This window comes from Nyctereutes procyonoides, unplaced genomic scaffold (assembly GCF_905146905.1).
Source record: "Nyctereutes procyonoides isolate TBG_1078 unplaced genomic scaffold, NYPRO_anot_genome, whole genome shotgun sequence".
NCBI classification, from domain to species: Eukaryota; Metazoa; Chordata; class Mammalia; order Carnivora; family Canidae; genus Nyctereutes; species Nyctereutes procyonoides.
In genome coordinates this window covers 60,558,110-60,583,456 of record NW_026575121.1, presented here as the reverse complement: position 1 = coordinate 60,583,456, position 25,347 = coordinate 60,558,110, and the positions used below count along the sequence as shown (strand labels likewise).

Below are 25,347 nucleotides of genomic sequence, written 5' to 3'. Positions count from 1 at the left end.
ATGAGGGGCTGATATTTATTCAAATTCCATCTGTACAATAAAGAACTCTGAATTTTAAATTTCATTTACATTAGCAGAAAAAAAACAACAATAAAAGACTGGAAACCAAATAAAAAGCAATGACTGGAACATGAGGGTTTAAAGTGCCTGATGAAGAAGAGATGACAGCGGTGGTGACCCTCGGGCTGAGGCAGCAGGAGCGGTCTCTGGACAATCGGCGCATTGAGGAAACGGTTGGACGTGTCACACTCTCACGACTAGACACCTAGAAGAGCCTCTGAGACGTGCCACGGAGGTGGGTGGAGGCGGGGTGCTGGCAGGCGGTGGGCTGTAGTGGGCGCAGGACCCACGCAGGGCTGTAGCGGGATGGTCCCAGCATCGTGGAAGCCGCAGTGCGTCCCTGACGTGCGTCCTCAACACAGAACTCCTATGTACACACCCCCCCACACGTGCACACGGATAAAAATATCCACCCCCGCTGGATACACACAGTGTTTCCAAAGAACAGAATTTGTTTCTAAACCACAAAAAGGTAAAACAGAAGCGTTTTCTCTCTGGTTCTGCCTGGGCCCCGTGTGGGGGTCAGACGGTACCCTGCAAACCTGCATCTTTATTTATTCTTTAAAAACAATTTTACAAATCCTAATTCAGTAAAACTAGTTAAAAAAATCAAGTTCCCCATTTTTTTTGTAGAAAAGAAGCTAAATATCTTAAATTATAGTTTAAATTTCCTTTTGAAAATTAACCTACACAGATAAGGGACTGTCCTCGGTCTCTACTACTTCTGTCTGTAGCAACACTGCTGGATGTTACAGAGGGACGTGTGTTGGTCCGCCTGCGGCCAGACGGGTGTCGGTGAGGCTCCCCGAATCTCCCAGCAGTGTAAACAACATGCCGTAGTGTAAACCCCGGTAACAGAAAATAATTTTATATCAAATACAGTATCAAATCATCATTTCATGTAAACACAGTGATTCTTGGTAAAGATTCGAGGCCAAAGTACCACAAAAAATGGCCATGGAATTAATCCCTGCTTTTAAAAAAACTTGTAAAAGACAAAACAGTCCCCCCGCCAAGCTTCTGGGTCAGTAGACTGGTCACTCCCACAACATGCCTGTTCCTGCAGGAAGCACCAGACCAGAAACGCCCGGAACCCAGCAGTGTGGCCAGGGCGGATCCTCCCGGCTGCCTCGTGCCCTGCCTCGCGGCTGGCCTGCTGCCTCGCAGTCCCCCATCCGTCCTGGCTTTCCACCGGGAGGCACAGTGTACACCTCGGTCTTCCTGTGGAAATGGCTTCTGCACCCTTGTCAGGGGTGGTCCCGGCGTGGAGGCTGGAGGGCAGAATCTTCCAGAACCTTCCCTCTGCGGGCCCCTGCGTCTCTGCCTTGAAGCTCCGTGGGCCGCGGGCGGCTCCTCCTTGGGGTCTTGTCAGGGTCCTCCTTCCCCAGGGTCTTAGAGCACCGTCCCCTCACCAAACTAAGCAAGCCCAAGCAAAGGAAAACTTAGAGGTTCGCAGGCTGCTGTCCTGCATGGCCCGGCGCTACCCCTGGAGGTCTGAGAGGGGGACCCCACAGCTCTCGCTGCAGCTGGAGGAGGCGCTCAGCAGGGTGGACCCCGCACTGGATTCTGCGGGAAAACCAGGCAAGAATGGCTGCGGCTTGGCATCTGCATGCTCCAGCTCGCGGCTGCGGGACCCCGCGGGCTCGGGGTGCGGCCGGCACGGGCGGGGGGTCTTACCTGAGCTGCTCAGGCACTGTGTGGAGCCGGACATGCCAAGGAGCGCGGACAGGCTGCTGGCCGGCACCCAGCTCTCCTTGCTGGACGTCAGGTTCCTGACATACCTGGAGGGGTGCGGGCCGTCAGGGGCTCCCGCCGCATGCTCCTCCCGCGTGTCTTGGGCGTGAGCTCACGGCCGGCATCTTACCAAAGGCCCTCGTCACCCTCCTGGACCACCTCCACCATATCCCCGTTCCGCACGGCCAGCGCCTCGGGGCTTCCCTTCTCGTCGTCCACCACGACCGTGTACTTTCCGGGAACCTAGTGGCGAAGGACACAGCTTGTCAATCACAGCGTGGAGCAGCTGTCCGCAGCAGGCCAGGTCCCACATGGGCTTCCTGTGTTCTGCCACAGGAGAGGGACCGTGAGCGTTTTGTCAGGGCCCGGCCATTCCTGCTGTCTGGAGGCTTTGGATGGGCATCTGACTGCGGAAGGGCTCCTGGTCCTAAGAACCTGCCAGGTCTCCCGCTGCGACCACGTGTTGAAACACCCCACCCACCTGTGAAGTGCCCCAGGCTGCCTCTCGGTGGCCTAGCCTGGGTGCACCACCCCCTCTGCTCTAGTTGCCCTCACACACTCCAAACGTCGTCCCCAGCCCCAGGACCTTTGTGCCCGCTGCTCCCTCCTGCTGGAGTGACCCCCCCTTCCTTGGCCTCCCACTCGACATCCTTATCTAATACACTTGGTATTTTATTCCCTTTTACTCTGCCTCCCTGTGGGAGTGGAGACCCTCGTGTATTGTATTCTCTGCTAAACAGCGCAGCACCCAGTCTGTCCTCACTGCGATCATGCAGATGAAGTTGTGTTGTGGGGCCCCAGGGCTAGAACCAAGGCAGTGCCCACTGTGCACTAAACATCTGTTGGTATAACCCTGACTCGAGGGATTGAGTATGTACACAGCTTCCCCATGTAGCTCATGTTAAAGAAACGCAAATCTGCACGTGGAAGAGTTCAGTTCTCTAAGAAGTGGGACAGAGCTGCAGGCATAGCCTTGTGGAGGCTTCTAAGAGCATTCTGCTCAGTTGGAGGCAGATCAGGTGTGTGCACTGTTCCCTCCGAAAGCCCCATGTGTGTGGTGGTCTGATGGTGGAGGTGGTGGGCACACGGCACAGCGCACCCTGGCACCTGGAACCTCCCTCTCCCACCACAGGGCCACGAGAGCCATGGCACCACTGCAGTCACACTCTGGAGCTCTCCTGCCCCAGGGCCAGGGGAGCCGGGTTACCAGCTTCCTGGGGCCCACTCTGCCTTCCTCCTCTGCGTCCGAGGAATTCATCAGCTCCTCGGCACTGGACCAGCCATCATTGTCCTCAGGGGCCTCCAAGGGGTGAGATGTTTTGCTCCAACCTGAGAGAGAACAGGCTCCCATGAGGACCACGACCACAAGCCCATCTGCACCATTCCCACGACCCCCTAGTGTGCCGCCCCCTTCCTAGGAGCTGCTAAAGACTTTAGGGTGGGACAAACAGCAGGTTTCCAGAACGCCTGCTGACACGTGTGCTTCGGCTGCACACAGTCTAGGGACACAGGCCCCAGAGCACCTGCTTCCATCACCAGGCCAGCTCCAAGGAGGAAATGATCCCAGCGCCTCGGGGAGGTGATCCCGTGGGCTCTGCCTGCAGTCCCAGGGGAGCAGAGACTCTGGATAATCCCTAGCTGGAGATGCCACCATCCATCCATGTGGGTGCAAACACCACCACAGGGAAGGAGTCTACAATTAGTGCTGGGAGCTCACAGCACCCATGGGATGGCCCGGGGACTGCTTCTCATGTCAGCAGTTGAGGTGTGCAGCACATGCTCTGGCCAACACTGTCCTGGCCCATTAGGGGGCGGTGCTGTGACCCTCCTGGCACAGGCCAGCAAACGCCATACACAGACCCTAATCACGCCTTCGAGCTTCCGCAGCCACTTGGGGAGGCTGGGATTCCAACCCAGGCCGCTACCTACATGAGCCCCGGCCAGACTGCTGCTGGGCCAAGTGTGGGGACAGAGCTTTCTGCGGACCTTCTGAAATATGCATATATCCTAGTGTTTTCATGGCATGCAGCCCCAAAGGATAACATGTGTATTTTCCATTTGGAGGAAATTTCAGGGAGAATGCATTTAAGTTGAGGGAAGATGATGGATTCCCAAATCTGAGCAAACAATGAACACCAGCAGCAAAGTGATGGGTGGGAGCCACACTCCTGTAGCATGAGACCACGGCAACCACCTGGTGTTCCCGGCCACAGGGTCAGGGACGGAAGACCACTTGCATGCTGTGGGCCTGACACACCAGTTCCAGTATCCACATGCCCCCCCTCCCCCCGAGAACGAGAGGGAGCTATAGCCAACGCGTGCAAAGGGTGCACTGCCCCTGTCTGGCAGGCGGTCCCCAAGGCCTATGCTGTTTCAAGTTGGCAATGAAACATGTGTGCTACAGAGGCCTTAGGGGTCTCGTCTCCGTAGAAAGGGAGCTGGGGTCTAGAGCTCCCCATTAGTGTGCAGCACTGAGCCTGGGAGGGAGACAGGCCTGGCCAATGACCTCGAATGTCATGGGGCCACCCTGCACTCCGCCCTCCAGGGAGGCCTCTTTACCAGGCTCAAGCAGCGTCCCTGTATCAGAGCCCTGTGATGAAGGCATCAGGAGGGTACCGCACCCCACACGCCTGAGGCACCAGCCATGGGGCGAGAAGACGTGGGTTTGGAAAGCGCAAGTGTCACAAACCCAGTCGCACAGCTTCATCAACATGGATGTTGGCGAGTGTGTAGGACGTTATGCCAAGGTGACCAGAATGTGGCCCCTCTGCTCTCAGCACAGTAGCCCTGATAGTGACATTGAGTAAAGTGATGGGCAGGTGAGGCCCTTCAGGGGGGGCAAGTGCCTGAGCATTTGCCAGAGTGCCGGGGGGGCCAGGGCTTGCTGTCATCAGGACAGTGGGGAGTGGAGGGCAGCAGAGGGCAGGGGGCTGGTAGTAGGGCCCCAGGTGCCACGTTCACATCACATCCATTGACCTTGTGAAGGCGCCTCATCTTCCTGTCACAGGTGAGGAGACACAACTTGGCTGAAAGGTGGTGGGAAGAGGAATGCTGGCAAGCAGCCCCAGGTGGGCTCAAGCCCCTTCACCAGCTTCCTGCACAAGGGCAGTCAGCCAGGCCAATGCCCGGCGTCTCCAGATCTTAAGCAGAGAATGAGGCTGTTGCTGGAGAACGCAGCCTTGTCCCGGGCCCTGGGACCCTCACCCATGTGAAGGTGGTGGGAGCAGGTGGCTGAAGCCCCTGGCCTCCGACGGTCCTGTGGGGGCAGGTGGAGGGCTGCAGTCTGGGTCCCAGGTGCTTGGACTGGTGCTTGAGGCCGAGTGTGCTGGGGGACCCGTGGGTGGTCCTGGGGGCGTGAGGTCACCTGCACCCTTGGGAACCTTCATAATTGTTGGAATATTCTAGAGGATTCATGAAGTGAGACTCTCCTTGCCAACCTCAGACCCTCAGCCTGGGCCAGGGCATCTTTGGGTTTTTGGGGGGGGGGGGCTTTACCCTTGTGATACAAGGGGCAAGAAATGGAAGCCCGAGTGCCAGCATGGAGCTTAGCCATAGCTGCCTGTACCAGTGGTCATCCTCTCATGAAGTGGGAGGTTGGCAGGGTCCCTTTGGCTGCTACGTGTTGTGCTTCCCCCAAGAAACTTCGGGACAACTGGTGGAGTGGGGGGGGGGGTGCCACAGGGCCCTGAGGACAGGGATGCCCTGACGTCTGCACAGCCCCCGTAACGGCCCAACCCAACCTGCATGCTGGCCAGGCGTTGGCAACCTCTAACTGGTAGCCAGTGGGTGTAGGTTCTGGGCAGACCTGGTGGGCGTCCAACTGGAAAGGGTGACACCACTGCAGTATCTGTTGTCAGGGCATCTTGTCTTTGAAGAAAACAATGGATTTGCTTCTGGCTAGCAGAGACCTATTCTGTGTTGTGTCCTCGATGGCGAGGAAGGGCAAGACACACGGTGTCCCTAATCAGGACCGGTAAATGGATGTCAGGCTACGTTCAAAAGGTGGAGCCACTCTACCTCGTAAACCAAAAGGCGTTGGGTCGCTCTTTACTTCGTGTCGCTTAGGTTTTTTGTCAGGGCTGGTAGGAGAAGCTGCAGAAGATGGAAAAGGAAAAATACAACAGGAGAGAGAGTGAGGCACGGCTTCTGCGGGCGCATGCAGCGTGTAGAGGGGGGTGAAGAGCGGTGCTCATGCGGGGCTGGGACGCAGACACTGGTGCGCAAGTAGTAGCCTCCTGGGAACAAAACTAAGCTAGCAGGTGGGTCCCTCCCGCGGGTGACAGGAGAGGCCCCGGAGAGCAGGGGGAGCTGGGACAGGGCTGCAGGTCATTTTAGGGGCCATGTGTAGGTACGCTTTCTTAAATCTGCATAAAAGTGCACATAGTATGCAAAGTACAGAGTACCAGGTGATGTCCTTTTTTTTTTTTCTTTTAAAGTTTGAGACCAACTTAGAAGTATTTTATAAATTGAAACAAAGACAAAACAGGGATCCCTGGGTGGCGCAGCAGTTTGGCGGCGCCTGCCTTTGGCCCAGGGCGCGATCCTGGAGACCCGGGATCGAATCCCACATCGGGCTCCCCGTGCATGGAGCCTGCTTCTCCCTCTGCCTGTGTCTCTGCCTCTCTGTGACTATCATAAATAAATAAATTAAAAAAAAAAGACAAAACAAATACCCTCCAGTTTTCTGGACCAGTGACAAGAATCCTAGACAACACGGGCTTTTAGTCTCAGGCAGGGAGAGACCCGCCGGGAACATCAGAGCCTGAGCTACCTCTGTGTCCTCCCTCCTCACGGCACACCACACCATCAAGGCACCCTGGGAGGCGGTCCAGCCGACACAGGTGTTCACCTGAGGGGTTCTCTATGTGCCCTGTGCACTAGCGACCACCCCTCGGAGACAGCTGACACTAGCACTGGGGCGTGGTGTGGAAACGAGAGACTGGACAGGACCGAGCGGGAGGGGCTGGGGGCTCGGGAGGAGCTGAGCTAGGAGAAGCCGTGGGCTGAGCAAGCCATCGCCCACCAAGCCCACCTCTGCTTTTTCAAACCAAAGGTCCTGAGACCCCACCAAGAGCCCTTGGGCTGTGCGAATAACAGACACTGCTGCACCGGCGAGGACACGCGGTTCAGGGGACTGCAGCATGAATGATCACCACACGAATGGATGACAGACATGCCACCACGGTGAGGGACACATCCAGAGCATGGATTTGAGGCGAGTGCCTTTTACCTTTCTGACCTTTGAGGTTAGCAAAGCCCTGCAGGGTAAAGCGCTTTCTGGAAAGCGCGGAGCTTTCTGAGGTAGAGCTAGTGACCATGTCATCTACAAAGGAAGAGAGAGCGATGGTGTGGGGGTGTCCACAGCCCGTGGCGCTCGGGGCACACATCAGGTCACCTGGGCTCTCCTCTGGGGCTGCGGGGGCCTGTCTGGAGTGCCCCGGGCGCAAAGAAGGGGGTTTCTTCAGGAGGTCCCAGTGCTTGTGCATCCTGGACATGCTCCTGCTCACGGCTGACAGGCACGCCGTGCCCGGCGCCGGCGGACACCCACCTCTGCCCTTCTCGGGGGGCTTCGGCAACGACGAGGGGCTCATGTAGCCTTCCAGGCTTAGGGGGTCAGTTTTCCTTTCTTCCAACTTTTTGATGTTTCTTGTGGTCCCTTTCGAGGGACTGAGGAACACCCCAAGAGAAGGAGGAGAATGTTGCCTGGTTAGTTTTTCTACCCGTCCCTGAGGCTCTGAGGCAGAGATGACCCTGGGGTCCCCTCCAGTATCCCCCTGCCCCAAGAATAAATGCCACCTGCCAGCTGTTAAGTGGGAGGTGGTGGTGGTTTCTTTGAGTTGGGAGGGTGGACTTTCTCTTTGCAAACTATTCTGTGGATTATTTACTTACCACACCCTATCCCACCAGTGACTGTTTGTCACTTACGGCAGAAACAGGACAAAGTAAGAAAGCTGCCGTGAGTGCCAACGGTGACCAAGGAAAACTAAGGTAGGAAGAGGCCAGTGTGAGGCTGATGTGTTGGACGTACTTCTGCGCCCCCATGCTCCATGGTCCCCATCCCTGCCTGGGACGTGACCATCACAGAAACATGGCAGCTGTCCCCAAACCCCAGGACATCCTGTGCTCACTGTAACAGGAACTCATCCACTGGTGTCAGACAATCGGAGGCGTCAGAGCCGGCCTTTGCCAGCGAATGGGGCCCGAGACATCTGTCCCTGAAGCTGGCCTGCACGGATGGCTCCCGCCCCAGCAAGCACCCCTGGGGCCTTCGGGCAAACCCCAGGGAGGGCATTCGGGTGGCCGGCTGTGTGAACGGGCATGAGTCCCTCACCTGGTGCTGGGTGGCGTGGGCAGAGGCAGGCTCTGGGACTGCTCCAATGTGCGGTGCTGGCTGGCTTCTGCGGGAGGGAATATGCAGACCTGTCCCAGAGCTGACCTTGGGCATTGTGTTGGGCGGGGCAAAACCGCTCCTGGAGCCAAGGCCCAGGGCGGTTCGCGGCTGCAGTGTTCTTACCTCGGCAGGCTTGCAGCTGGCTGGTCAGCACCTTGCGAATCTCACTCACCCAGGCCGCTTTAACTTCAGCTGTTGGTGCCTGTGTGCCAGAAGGAAGCCAGGAGATAAGTATGGACGTTCCCTGAAGGAACCGATGATGGGAGCACAGGCCGGGGAAGAGGAGCAGGTGGTCACGGGTGCCCTGGCCTTGGGACGGCTCAATGGGCACCCCTCCATGGGAGGACCTGTGGCTGCCGCCATCTACCCCTGCTGGTGTCTGACTCACTGGAAGCCCTGGGCACAAACCACCCTTTGAGAGCACATTTCTCTGGGAAGTGGCCCGTGGCATCGCTTAGGACAAGGATGACGGGAATCTGAAATCCTCAAGGGAGACTATGTTCCCAGGCCACAGTCCTGCCTCAGAATAGCACAGGTAGCCAAGAGGAGTGACAGCCGGGCTCTGGAGACTTGGGCCAGGGAGAGCCAGAGTGCTGGCTGTTGTCCCAGCAGCTCCTGGGGGCCTGTACCTGACCTGGAGCCGGGCACTGCTGTGGGCCTGCTGTGCTGCTGTGCCTGCCTAAACCACATGACACGGCCACTGCATCCCACAGGGCCACCACAGCGTGTCTGAGCGTGGAGGGCAACCAGAGGAGACCTGTTCCTGGAGCTGGGCGATCCATCACAGGACCCCGAGTTTGGGTCATGCGGGCTCAGGGTATACTCACAGCTGTATGGCCCCCTGCATTCCCCCAGGGCAACGTGGTCACACGTGTAAGCATGGCCTGGGTTTAGCTGTGCCCCCCAAGCCTGCATTCCCAGCCACGCCCTCCAGCACCCCAACTGTGGGCTGCCTGTGCTTCCTCCTGTGGGCAGACCCAGGGCAGCACCCCTCCATGACCCCTGGGACATAAGCCCTCACCAGCTTATGAGGCAGGTGCACGGTAATTCTCAAAAGATGCCTGACAAGTCCCCGACGCCCAGCCCGCAGAAGGCGGGGCCCTACCTGCACAATGTACACCTCCTCCCTGGCGTTGTACCAGATCTCAAACTTCCTCACGTCACCTTTCACGTTCTCGGTTATGCCGACAGCCGCCATCTGGCAGCACGAGCAGGGAGACGGGTGTTCGTTAGCAAGCAGGATGGGAGCCTGCGCCCCCCCAGGCTCCTGTCTTGGAAGGGTGTCAGTGCCCCCCTCGAGGTGATGCAAGTGGTTTGGGGTGGGGCTGAGGACACCAGAGCTCCTGGGCTCCCACCCCAGACCAAGGTGGTGTACGCGGGAAGAGGGGCAGCTGGAATCCAGCGGGATGTCTGCTGTCCTCCGCAGGGTCGGCTTCACTTACATTCAGGGACTGCTTGTAGCTGTACGAAGGGGCCTTCTCGTACCCCTCCCCATTCTCCTCCCTCTTCTTGCAGAAGAGCACGGCCTTCTCGTGCAGGAAAAGGTGGCGCTGCATGGGCTTGAACCTGGCCAGGTCCTTCACTTTGCTGTGGCCCTTCTTGTGGTCTGTCCAGACGCTGAATGAGCCCTGCATCAGCAGCTTTCCCAGGTCACTCAGGTTCCCCTACGTCCAGAATGAACGAGGGGCCTTGTGGGCATGTCACTGAGCAGAAGCAGCCCAGCTGGGGGGCCGTGACCCCTGGAGCCCCCACCTCATGACATGTGGGGACAGGGCAGGGGTTGGGGCGGTAGAGCAGGGAAACTCCTGTGTCCCACCTCATCACGTATCTGTCCCAATCCACAGGACGCATGTCCTGGGCTGTGGGTGGTAATGACACACCAGCAGAGGATCACCCTCTGGGTGTGGGGAATAGGAGAGGCTGTAAGTGGGGGCACAGGGCTGTGGGGGGCCCTGTACCCTCCCTCCATCTTGCTGCAAACCTAACTCTGCTCTAAAGACAAAGCCTCTTAGTTAAAAAAGCCGGGTGGACACAAGTGGACTTACAGAGAAGCAACAAAATGAGTGAGTTCACTTCATTTGGACACATGAGGAAAAAGCAGTCTGACCTTCACACCCCCTTGTCCCCTGACCCCGACACACATGGATCAGCCCTGAGTGCCACCATGCCCCTGGGAGGCCTGAGGACTCCCCAGAGCTTTGAACCCCCCAGCCCACCCCAGACACAAGTGGAAACTGGGTTGCCCCCAGATTGCAGGCAACACATGTGCATACGACGGTGCCAGGCACAGCTCTGCCCCGACAGCAGGTAGACAATCACTAGGCTAGCTGGTGGGATGGAGAGGGCCTTACATCATAGCCGGTGATGGCAATTAGGTGCATGGAGTCGTTCACAGCCTTGAGGATGCCCAGGATGGAGCTCAGCGCCTCCTGCAGGTCCTCGGCCCCCTCGCAGCTCTTGCTGTATTTTAGCATCTCCTGGGGGACAAGGATGCGTTCACACAGCCGTGGGACACAGGAACTTCCGCTCCAGCCCCAGTGCCCATGTGGACCCTCTGGACACACAGCGTGGCTCCCAGAGCATTGGCATCTGGACAAGACCACTGTGGCAGGGTGTGGGGAGGCAGGCGGGCACGGCCACCTCACCTTGAGCAGCAGCTGGTACTTGGTGATCCTCTGAACTGGCTTCAGCAGGTAGGAGTCCAGACTGAGCTTGTGGTCCAGCTTCCTCTGGCATTCCTGCAAGCCCAGAACCCTCCTGTTTAGACCAGGTGCGCCAGTGAGGGAGACCGCGCTCTCCCGGGGAGGGTCCTGAGACACACCTGGAAGAATGGACAGTCGGAGCACTGTCGCCAGAGACTCTCGGAGCGCGGCTTGTTCTGGCAATACTTCTCATAGATCTGGAACTCCTCCATCTGATGTGGGATAGAGAGCACGTCGCAGGGCGCCCTGTTCCCCTCCCCACCTCTGATGCACGTGATGAGCCCAGCAGGGCTCCCTTTGGGGCCACATGGGTCCTGAGACCTCTTTCATACAGATTAGCATCAGGAAGCTGGTGTTTGGCTGTGAGAATAACAACTAAACTTAATGGCTAACTTTCTAAAGAAAGGACCTGCAGAGCTTGGTGCTCAGATGTGCGTGTGCATCAGATTGCCTGCAGGTTTGTTACAGAGCCTGACTGCAGGTTCTGATGCGGCGGGTGTATGGTGGGACCCAGGAACTTGCATTTCCAGGAAGACCCCAGCATGCTGCTGCTGCTGGCCAGGGGACCCACTTTGAGAACCACTGACCTTCAGCTTGACTCTCTCACCCTCATTCTCAAACAGTGTCCAGAGCGTCACCAGCAGCTGGACAGAGTCAGAGCAGAAATGTCACTACTTCTTCCTGCCTCTCAACACCAATTCATGATGCCGTGTCTGGGCCTCTATCTTATTTCATGAAAACGACTTCCTCTCAGCTCATGTTCCATGTGGCTCAGCTTGCAGTGTATGGAGGCAGGCCTGAGAGGATCGCCCTGTCCTGCTCCCACTGCTCCTCCCAGCCCCGGAAACAGGTGTGCATTGGCCATGTCAACGGGGAGGAGAGGAAGGTGACGGGTCACTGCCCGCTTGTGAGGGAGGGAGTAACCCGAGCAGGACCATGCACAAGTGCCAGCTCAAGCATGTTTGGCTCTGTGTAACATGTGCAGCAAGATGGATGCTTCCTAAATCCGGCACGGGTGGCTGATGTTTTATGGTTTTCTCTCTTCTGAACCAGTTATTGCGCTTTAGATAAAACAGTATTGTTTTGGCCCAACTGGAAAGCATCACACCGTTTCAGGCAGACCGGCAACATCTGCACTTTGTGATTTCAGTTGGTCAGAAGGAGACTGTGATACTTTTGTGATTATTTCATGTGGCATTTTCAGAAGGAAGGCACAGCAAAGCACACACTTACCCGCTCCAGGAAACACCTTCCGACCAGCTCTGGGCAGTCCGTGTACTCCTCCAGCTCCCTCAGGAATATTCTAGACAGGGAAAGCTTGCCTTAGGTCAGGGGAAGAGCAAGCCGGACGAGACACCCACCACAAATGAAGAGATGTCATTTTCCAGCTGATGCTTATTTCCAAGTCTGGACAGTCGGGGACTGCGGCCAGGCCCTGCAGCCATGCCCGACACTCCCTGGGGTTGGTTCAGGCAGACCTGGCCCCTTCGTGGGTCCCTCTGAGTTGCTGGTGCTGCTGTGCATGCAGAAATTGGGACAGCTCCTTTTCTACCGGCCGGACAGGGACGAAGAGGCAGACAGGAGCCTGGTCAGCTGGGAGCCGTGCTCACACCCACCTAACTCTGCAGGTTCTGTGGGATGGGACCCTCCCTGTGCCCACTGCCCCTGAACCCGGGGTCAACCCCACCTCGAGAGACAGGTCTCCAGGTTGGTTCACCAGCAGTGACCACAGTGCCTGGCTACCTTGTGGTGGGGGAGGTTCTGGGGGTTCACCTGCCTCCCCTACAGACGAATGGGTGATGATGCTAGTGACCAAGGGGCGAGGGGGGTCATGCAGAAGTCCCAGAAGCCCCCGTGAGCCTGGAGGAGGGTGGGGGGCCAAGCCCGGCTTTCGCAGGACACACGGTTGTGGTGTCTATCTGACGGCCCCCGTATATCCTGCATCTACCTCCTCGTGTCCTTTCCCACAAGCTCCCCGCACATGGCAACAAGGAGTCAGGGTGGGCCCTTTGGAAGGGTGGTTAGTGCTTCCCCAAAGCCAGGAGGCCACAGTGGACTGGTGAGGGGAGAAGAGGCAGGATAGGAGCGTCTGCTGTTGCCTCATGGGAAGGAAACGGGCCTTGCTGGGTAGTGTGGCCCCGGTGCCAAACGCACACCCTGGCCAGGCAGGAGTGGATTGGCACTCCCACGTCTTCAAAGCCCCAGGGACTTCCAGCAGGTGGAAGGGCCATCTGTAATGGCCTGGCCAGTGCCCCGCACCAAAGCCCCCTGCTCTGCAGCAGCCCCCCGACCCGGGAGCCTGTCCCCTGGGGAAGAGGAGGGATGCTCTCCACCCATTGGCCACAGCCCCGGCTCCCTGCAGGCAGCGGCCTCAGAGAAGACCCCACCGAGCAGCTGCAGCCAGAGGAGGGCCTGACCTGTTATGAAAGTGATAAATCTCTTCCATGTTTCCAAACAGAATGTCCTTTTTGTTCTGAAGGCCTGGTGACATGAGGTGCGCCATGAGTGGGTTATCCAGCTCAGCAGCATAACCCTGTGGAGGAGGGGAGAGGTTGGGAAGGGGCGCACCTGCCAAGATGCCAGGCTCCATTATGGGCTCTGTCACAGGCTCTATGGGCTGCAAACGGGTAGGTGACACCTCTCAGGGTTTAGGAAGTGAACCCATCCTTATGAATTCACTGGCCATTTGTGAGATGACCACCTGGGCAACCACCACTGAACAATGTGAATGAACTACAGACAGCACCATTTTTAGGGGCAGAGGGGCAGGGGTGGGTTCCATCCACTTAAAATTCAGATAACTGGTATGAAGGAGGGAAATCTGTGTACCCTCCTTGATCAATCAGTGGAATGTCTGTACCCCAGTAACCACCACCAGACCAAGATCCAGAACATTCCAGGGCCCACAGGCCTGCTACCTTCCCGGCGGCAGTCCCCGAGGCCTCCACCTGAGCTTCCTGCAGGAGGACGGCATATAGTCCTGTCTGCCTCCTGCTCCTGCCGTGCTCTCAGGGTCAGCCACGCTCTCCTCGCTGCTGGAGCAGGTCTGTCCCTGCGCCTGTGTCTCCTTGTCCCCGGTCCACTGACGCATACATAAGCTGTTTCCCACCAGGGGCCAAGTACAGCTGACACCCTCCTCGCACCACCATCAGGCTCACCTCCAGGACACAGAGCAATTCCTCCACGTAGACCCGTTCTGTGTCCAAGAGTTCGTTCATCACATGCCTGTGAGCAGGGGACGGACAGCAGGGACATATTGGAGCCCGAAGGAGCACAGATGGAAGAGCCCAGGGTGAGGGTGGGGGCGAGAAGAGGAGGGGTGGAAGAAGTGGCAGCAGCATGAGGGGAGCCAGTCTGGGGCGGGTGGCGCTGCTACACATCCGTCCCCCGCTCTGGTGAATCCCTCAGCCACCGGGGGCTCCAGGAAACGGAACACAAGCCATTTCAAATCCCCAAAATCCTGCCTGAGGAACTGGGGACAAAAGGCTTTTCTAGGGAAAAGCAGCTTTGTCTTGGCTCTAGGTGTGGACTTGCCAGATGGACAGGAGCGCTGCACACCTGCGCACGGCCCACACACATGCATGGACTCCACAGCGCCAGTGCATCCAACCCACTCTGGGTGTCAGCTCTCATGTACGGCCAGACTCCCCGTGGCCAAAGGCTGAGATCTGAGAGGGTCGGGCCTGCCTGGACCCGGGCCGCTCACCTCCGCAGGACGGCCAGGCTCTCCTCCTCATGCCCCGTGGAGCTGCTCCGACCCTGCCGGCTCTCACTCACTTCGCTCTGGGGAGAGAATAGCGCGCAGTATGTGGAGCGCTCAGAGGAGGTGTGGCCGCATGTCCTGAACTCAAGGAGCCTGATCGCACTGCCTGCTGGGGAGGGAACCCCAGACCCATGGCACAGGCGGGGCGATAAGGGTGGCGTGGGAAGGTGGCCTGGACAGCGACCTCACCTTGGCCCTCCTGTAGGGCCCTCTCCGGAGTGTGCTGCCCTCAGAGCTGTTCTCAGAGCCTCGCCGGCTGCCTGGTTGGAAAGAAATGAAGAAGGAAGGCATGGCCTCGTGTCTTGTGTCTGGAGGGGAAAGAGGTCCTGGAGTGCTTGGGTCTGCCTGTAGGGAACAGGAGTGAGCCCCCCGCCCAGGAGGGCAAGAAAAGCAGAGGTGATGTGGAGAGAGAGGAGGTAGGGGGACAGGTGAGTGGAAGATGGAAGGCCGCCTGAGCTAGTGCCAAGTCAGTGCACATGCGGGGCCTGACACTGCTGGGCCAGGGGTAAGATGTCCTCTGACAGATGCCACCTGCTGTGGCGGGGGTGGGTGGGGGCCGACTTTCTGGGGTCTCACCAGCTTTTGGTTCCCTCACCAAGGCCCTGACGCAGCTGGCAGGCACACACCCACAGAAGGGGCTTGGGGAGACAGCAGGGCCACCTGCTCAGCCTCTAAGGGGGAGACCACGAAGGGCCATGGCCCTGGGGACTCCGGGCTGTGGTCGGAGCTGTGGGAGAACTATTTTGGCAACAGCATGAACACAGACAGCCTGGGAGCAGAGACTGGAGTCAGGGAAGAGCTCCTTGGGATGTTCCCATGTCCAGCCCATATCCTCTTGGCTGCACTCGCTGGCCACATGCCGATAAAACTTAATTGACAAGGGCCCACCACGGACCAGAGAACAGTGACCACACACACCTGGGGAGGGGCAGGGTGATTTTGTGAGTGCCTCCGGCCGGGGCGCCACTGGCTGCACAGGCCTCATCTGCTTGGCTGCCAGCTTCTTCAGGCTTGCCTGTCTCCGGTGGAACATCTCCTCCATGCCCTCTTGTTTCTGGAAGACCTTCTGCACGTGCTCCTGAAGGGACAGGGCATACGGACTTGTGAACAAGAGATGCCACCAGTTTAAGAGGCATGTTCTCCTTTGAGCTTGGGACACCAGGACACTGCTGTCGTGCAGCCATCCTGTACTTGCCCCCTTGCTGTGGCCGGGAGAGGTGGGACCCCCTGGAATGGGGGACGTGAGGCTAGAAAGAGTCAGCTGGAAGGGAGGACATGAGAGTCCCATGAGTCTGCTGGCCCCTGGAGGTAGGATGGGACGTATGGCTGGGTAATAGCAGGGGGTTGGGATCAGTGTCACAGAACACAAGGCCCCCCAGCAGTGGCTGCTCTGTCAAGAAGGGAAGGGACCTGGGGGCAGGAAGACTGCCCTGTGAGAGAGAACGTGCCGAAAGGGAAGCTGAGCCCTATGAGCACCCACGATGCACTGAGAGTTCCTCATGGGATCCTTCTGCTCATCAGGCGTGACTCCCCACCATCGGCACACCCCGGCTCCTCTTACCATCAGGTCTTTGGTGAGGATGGATTCGTAGTCCTGGTAAATTTTATTGAGCTCCTGGATCTTATTTTCTGCACCGGTCTCCAGAAATTTCTCAATTTCCTGCAGTGCGGCCTCTGCACCATCCTGGGACTGGCACTTGTCCACAGGCTGTGAGGCCAGCAGGTAGATGCCCTCATCGCACCACTTCATAGACTGGACGTGGGAAATGTTGCAGAGGGACAGAACGGCATTGTCAGGGGTGCTCTGCCCATGCCCTGCCGGCCGTCCTACCCATGGCCTGCTGCCACCAGGCTTTGGGGATCCTCCGCAGCACAGCACAGCTGCACAGCACCCCAAAGCCACTTGCATCCCTGGACCAGACTCGTTCACCCAGAGGAAGTACAGGAAATGAGCCGCATGCTAGGTGTGGCCCTTGGAAAGAATGTCAGAGGCGGCAAAATGAATTCTACAACACGGCCAGCTGTGAGTGGCTGGGCCTTGAGAAAGGCCCACAGACAGCAGCGTGGGGGCCAGCTTCCAGCCACTGACTTCGGTCCATGTGGAAGGAGCAGGCCAGGCGGGACCAGGAGGGTAGGGGTGGGGGTCTTACTGCTTCCAAGAGGCCATGCAGCTCCAGGGACTTGCTGAGAAGCCCCCTCCTCCTCTCGACCTCGGCTGCAAACTGGTCACAGAGGTACTGGAGCTCGTGGCACTTGGGGCGTATGGAGTCCACGGCGTAGTGCTTGGTGTCAATGAGCTTCTCACCCTCCAGGGACAGGGTGTGGGCCCGCTTGACAGAGGCCTGCGGGGAGAGCCGCCCCAGACACACAGCTCCGCTCGTGTTCGTGGGAGCAAGCCGTGGGAGGGATGCATGGCTGGGGGTTGGTGGGTGGAGCCCACCTGCTGGAGAGACAGCCCCACTCCTGTGCCTTCCTAGGTGATCCTAGGGTGCCATGAGCACCACCCCTGGGTTGTCCCCTGCCCAAAGCCACCCACGTGACTGTCCTTACGCTAGACTTCTCCTCGAAGCTGGCAAGGTCCTTCAGGAGGTGCTCTGCGTGCGCCAGGCTGTTGCCCACGTCGGTGAAGGTGGCTATCTTCTGGGCCAGTGCATCTAAGGAGGATTTGACCTGAAATACCAGAGGGGTAGAAGGCAGGGCCATGTCAGGGAGGGAGGCCCTGCCCAAAGCCGGAAGGGGGGAGGAGGCAGAGCCAGTAGTCACAGGAGACAGAGTACAGCACTTTCCTTCTGAGACTGGGAACAAGGCAGGGATGTCCTCTCTCATTACTGTTACTCAGCTTGTGTAAAACAGCAAAATAGCTACCTACATATGTAAAAATACAAACGAAAGACAAATGAAAAAGGGAAGAATCGGGCTGTCCCCATCTGTACACAACTTGATCTAGTCTATGCAGGAAATCTTCCAAACTCTACAAAATGACTCCTGGAATCAGTGAGTTCAGCAAGGTTTCGGGAGACAAAATACACATACAAGAATCAGCTGTATTTCTACATAGAGCATGAATATGTAAATTCCAAAATTAAAAACAATATTTACAATTGCTTAAAAATGAAATGCTTGAGGGGGATCCCCTCAAGCTCAGTGGTTTAGTGCCTGCCTTTGGCCCAGGGCCTGATCCTGAGGAGCCGGGACTGAGTCCCTGCATGGAGCCTCCTTCTCCCTCTGCCTGTGTCTCTGCCTCTGTCTCTCTCTGTGTCTCTCATGAATAAATAAATAAATCTTAAAAAAAAATGAAATGCTTGAGTGTACACCAAACAGAACACACAGTAAACTGGTTTGCTGAAAAACCATACAACACTGATGAAGAAAATCTTCAGAAAATCATTGATAGTGAGACTCAATGTAGGGAAGATGTTGACTCTCCCCAAAACACGGGTTTGATGCAGTTCCTATCAAAACTCCAGCATAACTGTGCAGATCTAGACAAGATTGTTGTCAACATATGTCGAAAAGCCAAGGAACTAGAAGCGCAAAAATGATTCTGGGGAGAGAAAAGGAGGCGGGAGGAACGATCCACTGATTTCAAGTGCACAGTAAGGCTGCACAGCGCTGACAGTGGGACACACATCCAGAAGCAGACCCAAACACGTCTGCCCCACTGATTTCTGAGCAAAGGGGAAAAGCAGCCCAACAGAGAAGGAAGAGCCTTTCTGACGAGTGAGTGCGGCCAGGGCCCCTGGACACCCAGAGACTAAACACTGAACCATGACCCGATTCTCACCCCACACAAAGTTAGCTCAAAGTGGATCATGGACTTAAACGTAAAACTACAAAGCTTTTAGGAAGAAAAGCCTGGGAGAACATAGCTGGGATCCAGGATATAGGATCGTGCCAAAAACATGATCCTTACAAGAAAAAGTTGATAAACTGGACTTTACCAAAACGAACACCTTCCTGTGTGCAGAGCTCTACGTGCAGATGAAGAGGCCAGGGGCAGTGAGGAAGAGATGTTTCAGCCATGCATCTGACCGAGACCAGGACCTCATATGTAGGGAACTCCCAGTCCCAGTGGTGAAGAACCAAAACCAAAACCAAGACAATTTGGTCAGAAAACAGGTAACCATGGAAGTAGAGACGTTTTACCCAGAGCACAAACTGATGACCAGTGAGCCAGGAAGGCTACTCCGCAGCATATGTTGCAAGGGAGACGCAGAGTGGAGCCACAGCTAGCTGGCACCACACGCCCGTGAGCACTGTGTCAGGTAAGCACACCGCCAGGTGCCGTGCGGGCATGCTGCTGGGCGCACAGAGGGGCAGGTGCTCCGGGAACAGAGCAGCAGCTTCTCAGGAGGCTAAACGTGCGGTGACCAGGACCCACGACTGTTCTCCTGAGCACCGACCTCAGAGAAACGACAGCTATATTCACACAAAAAGCTGCATGTGAATGTTTATAACAGCTTCTTTATGGTAGAAAAGTCCTGGAAACAGGGAACAGCGCAGGTGTCCTTCAATAGGTGCCAGGTTAAACTGGCATGCCCCAACCCCCAGGCACTAACCACTCAGCGGTCACAGGTGTGAACCTGAAACACTTGCATCCATTCTGCTGTGTGAAGGGTCAGGCCCAGAAGGTAAGTATGCATGACACCATTTCTAGAACATTCTTGAAAAGATAGCGTATGGAAACAGAGAGATCAGGGGTTCAGCAGGGGGGTGAGTGGGAGGGAATGTGCACTCGGGAGGGAAGAATGGGAGGGGATGGGGCTCTGGAGGGGTGAGGTGGAGGGGATGGAGTTGGGGAGGGGAGTGGGAAGGGATGGGGTTCAGGAGGGGAGAGGGAGGGGATGGGGCTCAGGTGGAGAGGGGGGGGAGGGAGGCGTGTCTAGAGGAGAGAACGGGGTCTGTGTTGGGATGAGATATTCCGTGTCCTAACTGCATCGCTGTTTGAACCGCGACCCTGAGAGGGTTTGCAGATGAGGCTCTGCAGCCACAGGCTGCAGGGCACGTTGAAGTCAGGCTGGATAATTTCACAGCTGCAGGCAGATCTACGACCACCCCCATACTTGTCTGTCGGGGAGGCTTCCTCAGCCTCTCCAGCGGGACTGTGTTCTCCATCTGCTCCCACACGTGCTGTTCATGCTGCTTGGCTGGGGTCACCTCTCTGGTCCCAATCAGAGAGCGCCCCCAAGTGAGCTCCATCAGTGCCACTGAACCAATCCTGTTTCCCAGAAGCTGACATTTCAGGACTGGGGGGTCGGAACAGTGGGTTCTGCTCACCTTACACTCGGCCTTGCCACAGCTTTAGTGCTGGACTTGGGGTAGTTACTTATTTCTGGGGAACGTGAGATCCCCCTACCCGCCGCCTGGACCAGAGGGACAGGAAAATTTTCTGCGGGGGACAAGGCCATAAGGGCGGCTCAATGTGTTTACTCCACATAAATAAATGACCCAGGGGTTCTGCTGAGTCCTGTCGCTGACCATGAACAGACGGCAGCATGTCGCTCCCGCCAGCCCTGTGCTACCCGATCTGAGTGGGCTGGCTGATTTCAAGCATGCAGCAGGCACAGGATAAGTGCATACTGGATGAGGGAGCATACGGATGGCTCCTGGCTCATCCACAAGGAAGGCAGAGGGAAGCATGCTCCGCTAACACAGAGTGTCACCTGCCACGTGCAGTGACTCACTTGCCACATGTTTCAAGGTCTGTTCCCACCGGGTCTTCGGCTCCAAGTGGCAGAGGAGACTTCTGACCATCACCTGGGCAGCTAAGCCTGCTGTGGCGGGTCTATCCAGGCCACCTTACCGGCCTCCTGTGGCTGCAGCACCAGGTGCCCACCACCAGGCACCCCCAAGGTGGTTGCTCACCTCTCGGAAGTCCTGCTCGAAGTGCCGGAGCTGCAGACACTGCTGGAGCTTCTGCTGGTGCTTTGCCCAGAACTCATCGAAGGCAGCCTCGGTCTCGTTCAGCTGGGCCAGGAGCCTGGAGGAGGAGAGGCTCTGTCTGAGAGCGTGGTGACTAGGGCGTGGGCTCCGTCTCCAGCTGCCCGCCGGCACCCTTGCCATCTCTCTCGGCCCTGGACGTGGGATTTGCAGGGCCAGCCGTCCCAGAGGGACAGGCATCTCAGAGGTAGAGCGGGGGGGCGTTCCTGGCTGGGGTCGCTGCACCCACACCTCTTTCCTGGGGCCCCCCAGCGCCCCCCAGGAGCCACATGGCACAGGGCTGGGCTGAATGTGTTACAAGGTTGAGAGGGCCACAGTCTGGGCTTCTCCCTACTAGATTTGGTTTGGGGATGAAGGGTGCAGTGAGCTGCCACCATCCACTGACCCGGCTCCCAGGCCAGTAGCCATGCCCGAGACCCACGTGTGTCACTCCGTCAGTGCTGGGGTTAGCTCCCCGTCCTTCATTCGTGAATTCACATCTGCATGGACCCGTGTCCCCCTGAGGCTGCCCCGCATAACCGGCATAGAACATCTGCCTCCTGTTGTGTGCACTGCGGCCAAGAGGGGAGAGCTTAAGAACCCATCTGGGTCTGCGCCTGAGTCAGTCTGTGGTGGACTGGGTGCCATCAACAGGCCGTCTGGCTGCTCGGCTCCTATGCCCACCTCCTCCTTGAGTGAGGACCTGGTCTATGTGTGCAGCTGCAGCCATTCCAGGATGCCAAGGGTGTTGGGGTACAGCAGCCCCTGTCATGGCACTGTTGGGCAACTGAGGCCCAAGGAGGATGTGAACCCCGTCCCCTTCACAGCGAAGGAGAGAAGCCCTGGGTCTCAAGGGCACAAGCCAGCCAGGTGGGCAGAGAGAGGAGGGTGGGATGGGCGAGGGCCTGGCAATGTCTTGTCAGCACCAGCACCTGGACATTTAATCCCCCACGCTTGCAAAAAAGAACGAGCACTCTGAGAACTCCTCCTCCCCAGAACAGCTGCTTTCTTTAGGGTTTGGAAGAAAAGCATGTCGGCAGTATGGAAAGTGGTCCCCTTGTTTCCCGTTAGGACGAGGAGATGGGGGCCTGTGTGTCATCTGCTGCTCTGTCCTCAGCAGGCTGCATGTTGCTCCGCCCCCAGCCTGGGCCCTTACCTCTGCACAGTGGTCTGGTTGTCCAGCTCATCCTGGTTCAGGCTCTGCTCCCCACTCTTGGCCAGAGGCTCCCTGATGTTCTCCAGGATGCTCTGCCCCTCATCCAATGCCAACCTCATGTCCTCCTGCGGGGATAGCATGGCGCGTGCACCCAGGCTCACTCCCGCATCTCCCCTAGAGCTGCTGAAGGGCGGCAGGTATGCGAAGACCCTCTGGCTGTGGCCAGGGCATGGCCAGCATGATTGATGGGTCACTTGGGGGCAGCAGGATGAGGTAAGAGAGTAACAGGAAACTGGACCTCTACGTGCCTGCTTCTGAGGCATCCTCACTGCCAGGAGCAAAGGGATTGAAGGTGTCTTGGGTGTGGCCACCCCTGAGGACCACCAGAGAGGGGATCATGGCCCACCCAGCAAGGCTCCCTGGGAGTGATGGGGGCTGGCTTACAGATGTCAGACTCCCACCTGCTGTCTGGGAACCAGGGCAGATATCCTGCCTTGCTCATGCTAGTAAAGCAGAAGTGTCTGGCCAGGGGCAGGTCAGGGACAGGGAAGGAGCCCGCTCAGAGGGAGGCTGCTGGCCCCTGCTGCACTCTGGCCCACCGACCCTGAGCCGCTTCTAGGAAGGAGCACATTTGGGCTCTCAGAGAGCTCGCCCGGCTCACTGGCACAAAATGCATCATTGAAATGGCCTCTGTTCTGTCCTGCCGGATGCTCACCAGGCTTCTTACCCTTCATCACCTCACACAGAAACCACGTGTACCTTTGCTTTGTCCTTCTTCTCTGTGTGTGCGCAGAGCACCGAGCTTGTGGACTGCACGTCGTTGGGCAGCTCCGTTTCGGCCAGCTCAGTCCCGAAGGACTGTAGCATCTGAGCTGTCTGCTTGACCATGAGGGCGAAACTTTCAATTGCCTTGGGAAGAAGAAGAACAGCATCACCGAGCTGTGCGTGCACACCCCCTCCTGCTGCCTTGAAAGCCGGTGTCTGGGGCAGAGCGCATGGGCATCTCGGGGAGGGCGTGGGGCCATTGGTGGGGTGGTCTCTGAGCCTCTTGACCTCAGACACGTACCAGACACTATGTAGGTTCCTACCCGCTGGAGTCATCCTGTGCCTGTCTCTCCCCGATTCAGAAAAAAACAGAGAAAACCACTCCCAAACTTATTATTTATGTTGTTTCTTCAGATGACAGTCCACTGAGACCATCTCCTCATTCTCGGGAAGACACTGAGGTTATTGGGAACATGTCTTTGGAAAAGACAGCATCGTCATGCAGAAGCTATTCAACCAATAATGTGGGGGTGAAGGAGACCCACGGCCCAGCACCAGCAGCCGCGTGTGGGAGGCAGCAGGACTCACAGTGCGGTGACACAGCCACCTGGTGTGGCAGTAATCCAGGGTCCCACCCAGGTCCTCGGTCAGCTGGGACTTGTCGATGTAACCGTGTAGTTCTGGTACTGAGCTCAGCATTATGACCTAGAGGAAGAAGGAAGCCGCCCCATAATGAGACCGCCCAGTGGCCAGGGAGCAATGCTCTCCCCTGGTCAGTGATGGTGGTAGCAGGGCTGGGAGGCGCTGGTGGGGGTCCCAGGCTGAGATCCCAGCCCCACCATGTCCGGGCTGGTGGATGTTAGGCAAAGTTGCTCATTCTCTCTGTGCCTCCACGTGAAACGGGCCCATAATGACCCGTCTCAGAGGGCAGCCTGGGTGGCTCAGCAGTTTAGCGCCTGCCTTGAACCCAGGCCATGATCCTGGAGACCTGGGATCGAGTCCCACGTCGGGCTCACTGCAGGGAGCCTGCTTCTCCCTCTGCCTGTGTCTCTGCCTCTCTCTCTCTCTGTTTCTCATGAATAATAAAAAAAAAAATGACCCGTCTCAGCGTCAAAGGAAGGCATTCGAACCTGATGGGGACTCTCAGCTCCCTGGCAAGGGGAGTTCCTGGTGGGAACTGAGCAGCCCTCTCACACGACAGAAGACAGCTTCGAGTCAGAGTGGGGTCACTGATGTAACACTGGAGTCAGGTCGTGCCCTTCTGTGGGACACAGTGCCACAGGGACAACGTGTCTATTTTTCTTGCCCTTTGGGGGACATTCTGTCCACGAGTTTTGGATAAAGATACAGCCTTTGCCTGTAAGAGGTCACACAGATACAGCAAAACAGGCCAAATGTTATCAGACACCATCCTGTGTTTACTGAACGCCATGTGAGTTTTAACCTGGGGGTTCTCGCTGGGGTTCTCGGTGCAGAACCACCAAGGAGACACCTGGCAAATCGGGAGACGTTTCTGATGGTCACGGTGTGGTGGTCCCGCTGAACACACCTCCCCCTCCAGAGGATAACACAGCCCAAACTGTCCACAGGCTGCTGAGATCCCAAAGGCATGACCACCATGCAAGAGGCTGAGGTGTCCCTGGAGGTGGACAGCAGGTCTCAGCACACAGGACTCTCTGCTCCTCTCACATAACCCCCATGTGTGTCTAGGTAACCCTGTCTCATGACCCGGATGGCGGAAGACTGACCGGCTGGGCCATGAGAGCATCTATGTCACCTGCCTTGTGACTTCTGCATCTCAGCTAAACCCTGCGTGTGCTTCGTGTACAACTAACTAGAGAAACGGTGCAGAGACCGTTTCTCTTGACCTTTCCTGTTCTCCACAAGGTCTGCACACAGCACCGAAACGTGACATTTTGCTAAAGTGAGCATTTTAACAATGGCATTCTTGAGAGGATTTTTCTACAACTTTAAAGAGGTATCTAAAATGGGTCAGTGAGCTGAAGACTCAGTGATGATTTTTGAGAACTCACTGATTTGGGCCAAGAGTGCCATCCGTAGGGCGCACTGCCGCCCTTAGGACAGGCCCGTCTGCTTTCCTCCCACATGTCTGTGTTGAGACCCATCGTTAGTTATCGAGGTTCCCTGGCCCAGAGTAGGGAAGGCAGGACATGTGGGTGTCGTGACGTGGCCGTCGGAGGAGGAGGCCAGGCATTGGTGGTTTTAGTGCTGGACCCTCGCCTCTGGCCGGCATGTCTGCAGTTTTTTCCTGACCTGCTCCCAGGACATGGGTCATCAGAAGTGAAGGCGTCCGGTGCTGCAAACACAGTGAGTGCACCGGTGTCCCCCATGACCCCAAAGCCCATGGTTTGGGGCTATTGAGTGCCACCTGCCCACAAGGCCCGGTGACGCCTCACTCACGGCCCCTGGCCACACAGAGTGCCTGCTATCCTGTACACTGAGGAGCAGGAAAGACTCAGACAACCACCACCAAGGTGCCTGGGGGCTGGCCCCGTATGTTCTCGTCCTCCTTGCAACAGAGGGGTGATTTCCTGGAGAACAAATGCACCTGGGGGGCAGGCTGCCTGGTGGTCCAGGCCCGGTGCTGCTCCCGTAGCTGGTGAGACATGGGCTGGCAAGCAGACGTCACGGGACACAGGCTTCCTGGGCACACAGGTGGAAGGGACCCTGTGTGGCCTTGTTTCCTCAAGGGCAGTGGCTGGTGGCAGGCTGCACGTGCTGCTAGGGTGAGGAGATGATGCAGGGGCCACCCACCCTGCAGGCCCAGGAACACTGGCACCCACTCCCCTGGCCCTGTCTTGACCCAACACCAGCTGAGCCTGGCTATTCCTCATGA

General features: G+C 57.4%; 1 protein-coding gene across 10 annotated transcripts in view; it reads right to left on the bottom strand.

Annotated features, from left to right (window-relative positions):
- Position 1: 1 nt before the first annotated feature.
- Positions 2-25,347, bottom strand: part of MCF2L (MCF.2 cell line derived transforming sequence like) — a 130,419-nt gene continuing 105,073 nt past the window's right edge. For 6 of the 10 annotated variants that reach the window (XM_055335892.1, XM_055335896.1, XM_055335893.1 and 3 more), the window contains 27 exons: positions 23,079-23,195; positions 22,485-22,634; positions 21,726-21,850; positions 20,516-20,630; positions 17,201-17,320; positions 16,801-16,992; positions 16,212-16,403; positions 15,569-15,728; positions 14,840-14,910; positions 14,594-14,670; positions 14,046-14,112; positions 13,305-13,420; positions 12,121-12,190; positions 11,007-11,099; positions 10,831-10,923; positions 10,537-10,662; positions 9,628-9,849; positions 9,291-9,383; positions 8,309-8,387; positions 8,126-8,192; positions 7,343-7,461; positions 7,025-7,117; positions 5,812-5,886; positions 3,002-3,123; positions 1,925-2,037; positions 1,738-1,841; positions 2-1,626 (listed from right to left, as the gene is read on the bottom strand). In XM_055335892.1, coding sequence (XP_055191867.1) covers positions 1,541-1,626; positions 1,738-1,841; positions 1,925-2,037; positions 3,002-3,123; positions 5,812-5,886; positions 7,025-7,117; positions 7,343-7,461; positions 8,126-8,192; positions 8,309-8,387; positions 9,291-9,383; positions 9,628-9,849; positions 10,537-10,662; positions 10,831-10,923; positions 11,007-11,099; positions 12,121-12,190; positions 13,305-13,420; positions 14,046-14,112; positions 14,594-14,670; positions 14,840-14,910; positions 15,569-15,728; positions 16,212-16,403; positions 16,801-16,992; positions 17,201-17,320; positions 20,516-20,630; positions 21,726-21,850; positions 22,485-22,634; positions 23,079-23,195 — 3,057 coding nt within the window. In that variant the 3' untranslated portion in view covers positions 2-1,540. The remainder of the gene's footprint in view (positions 1,627-1,737; positions 1,842-1,924; positions 2,038-3,001; positions 3,124-5,811; positions 5,887-7,024; positions 7,118-7,342; positions 7,462-8,125; positions 8,193-8,308; positions 8,388-9,290; positions 9,384-9,627; positions 9,850-10,536; positions 10,663-10,830; positions 10,924-11,006; positions 11,100-12,120; positions 12,191-13,304; positions 13,421-14,045; positions 14,113-14,593; positions 14,671-14,839; positions 14,911-15,568; positions 15,729-16,211; positions 16,404-16,800; positions 16,993-17,200; positions 17,321-20,515; positions 20,631-21,725; positions 21,851-22,484; positions 22,635-23,078; positions 23,196-25,347) is intronic. The other 4 variants (XM_055335899.1, XM_055335901.1, XM_055335895.1 and 1 more) reach the window with 3 other exon arrangements.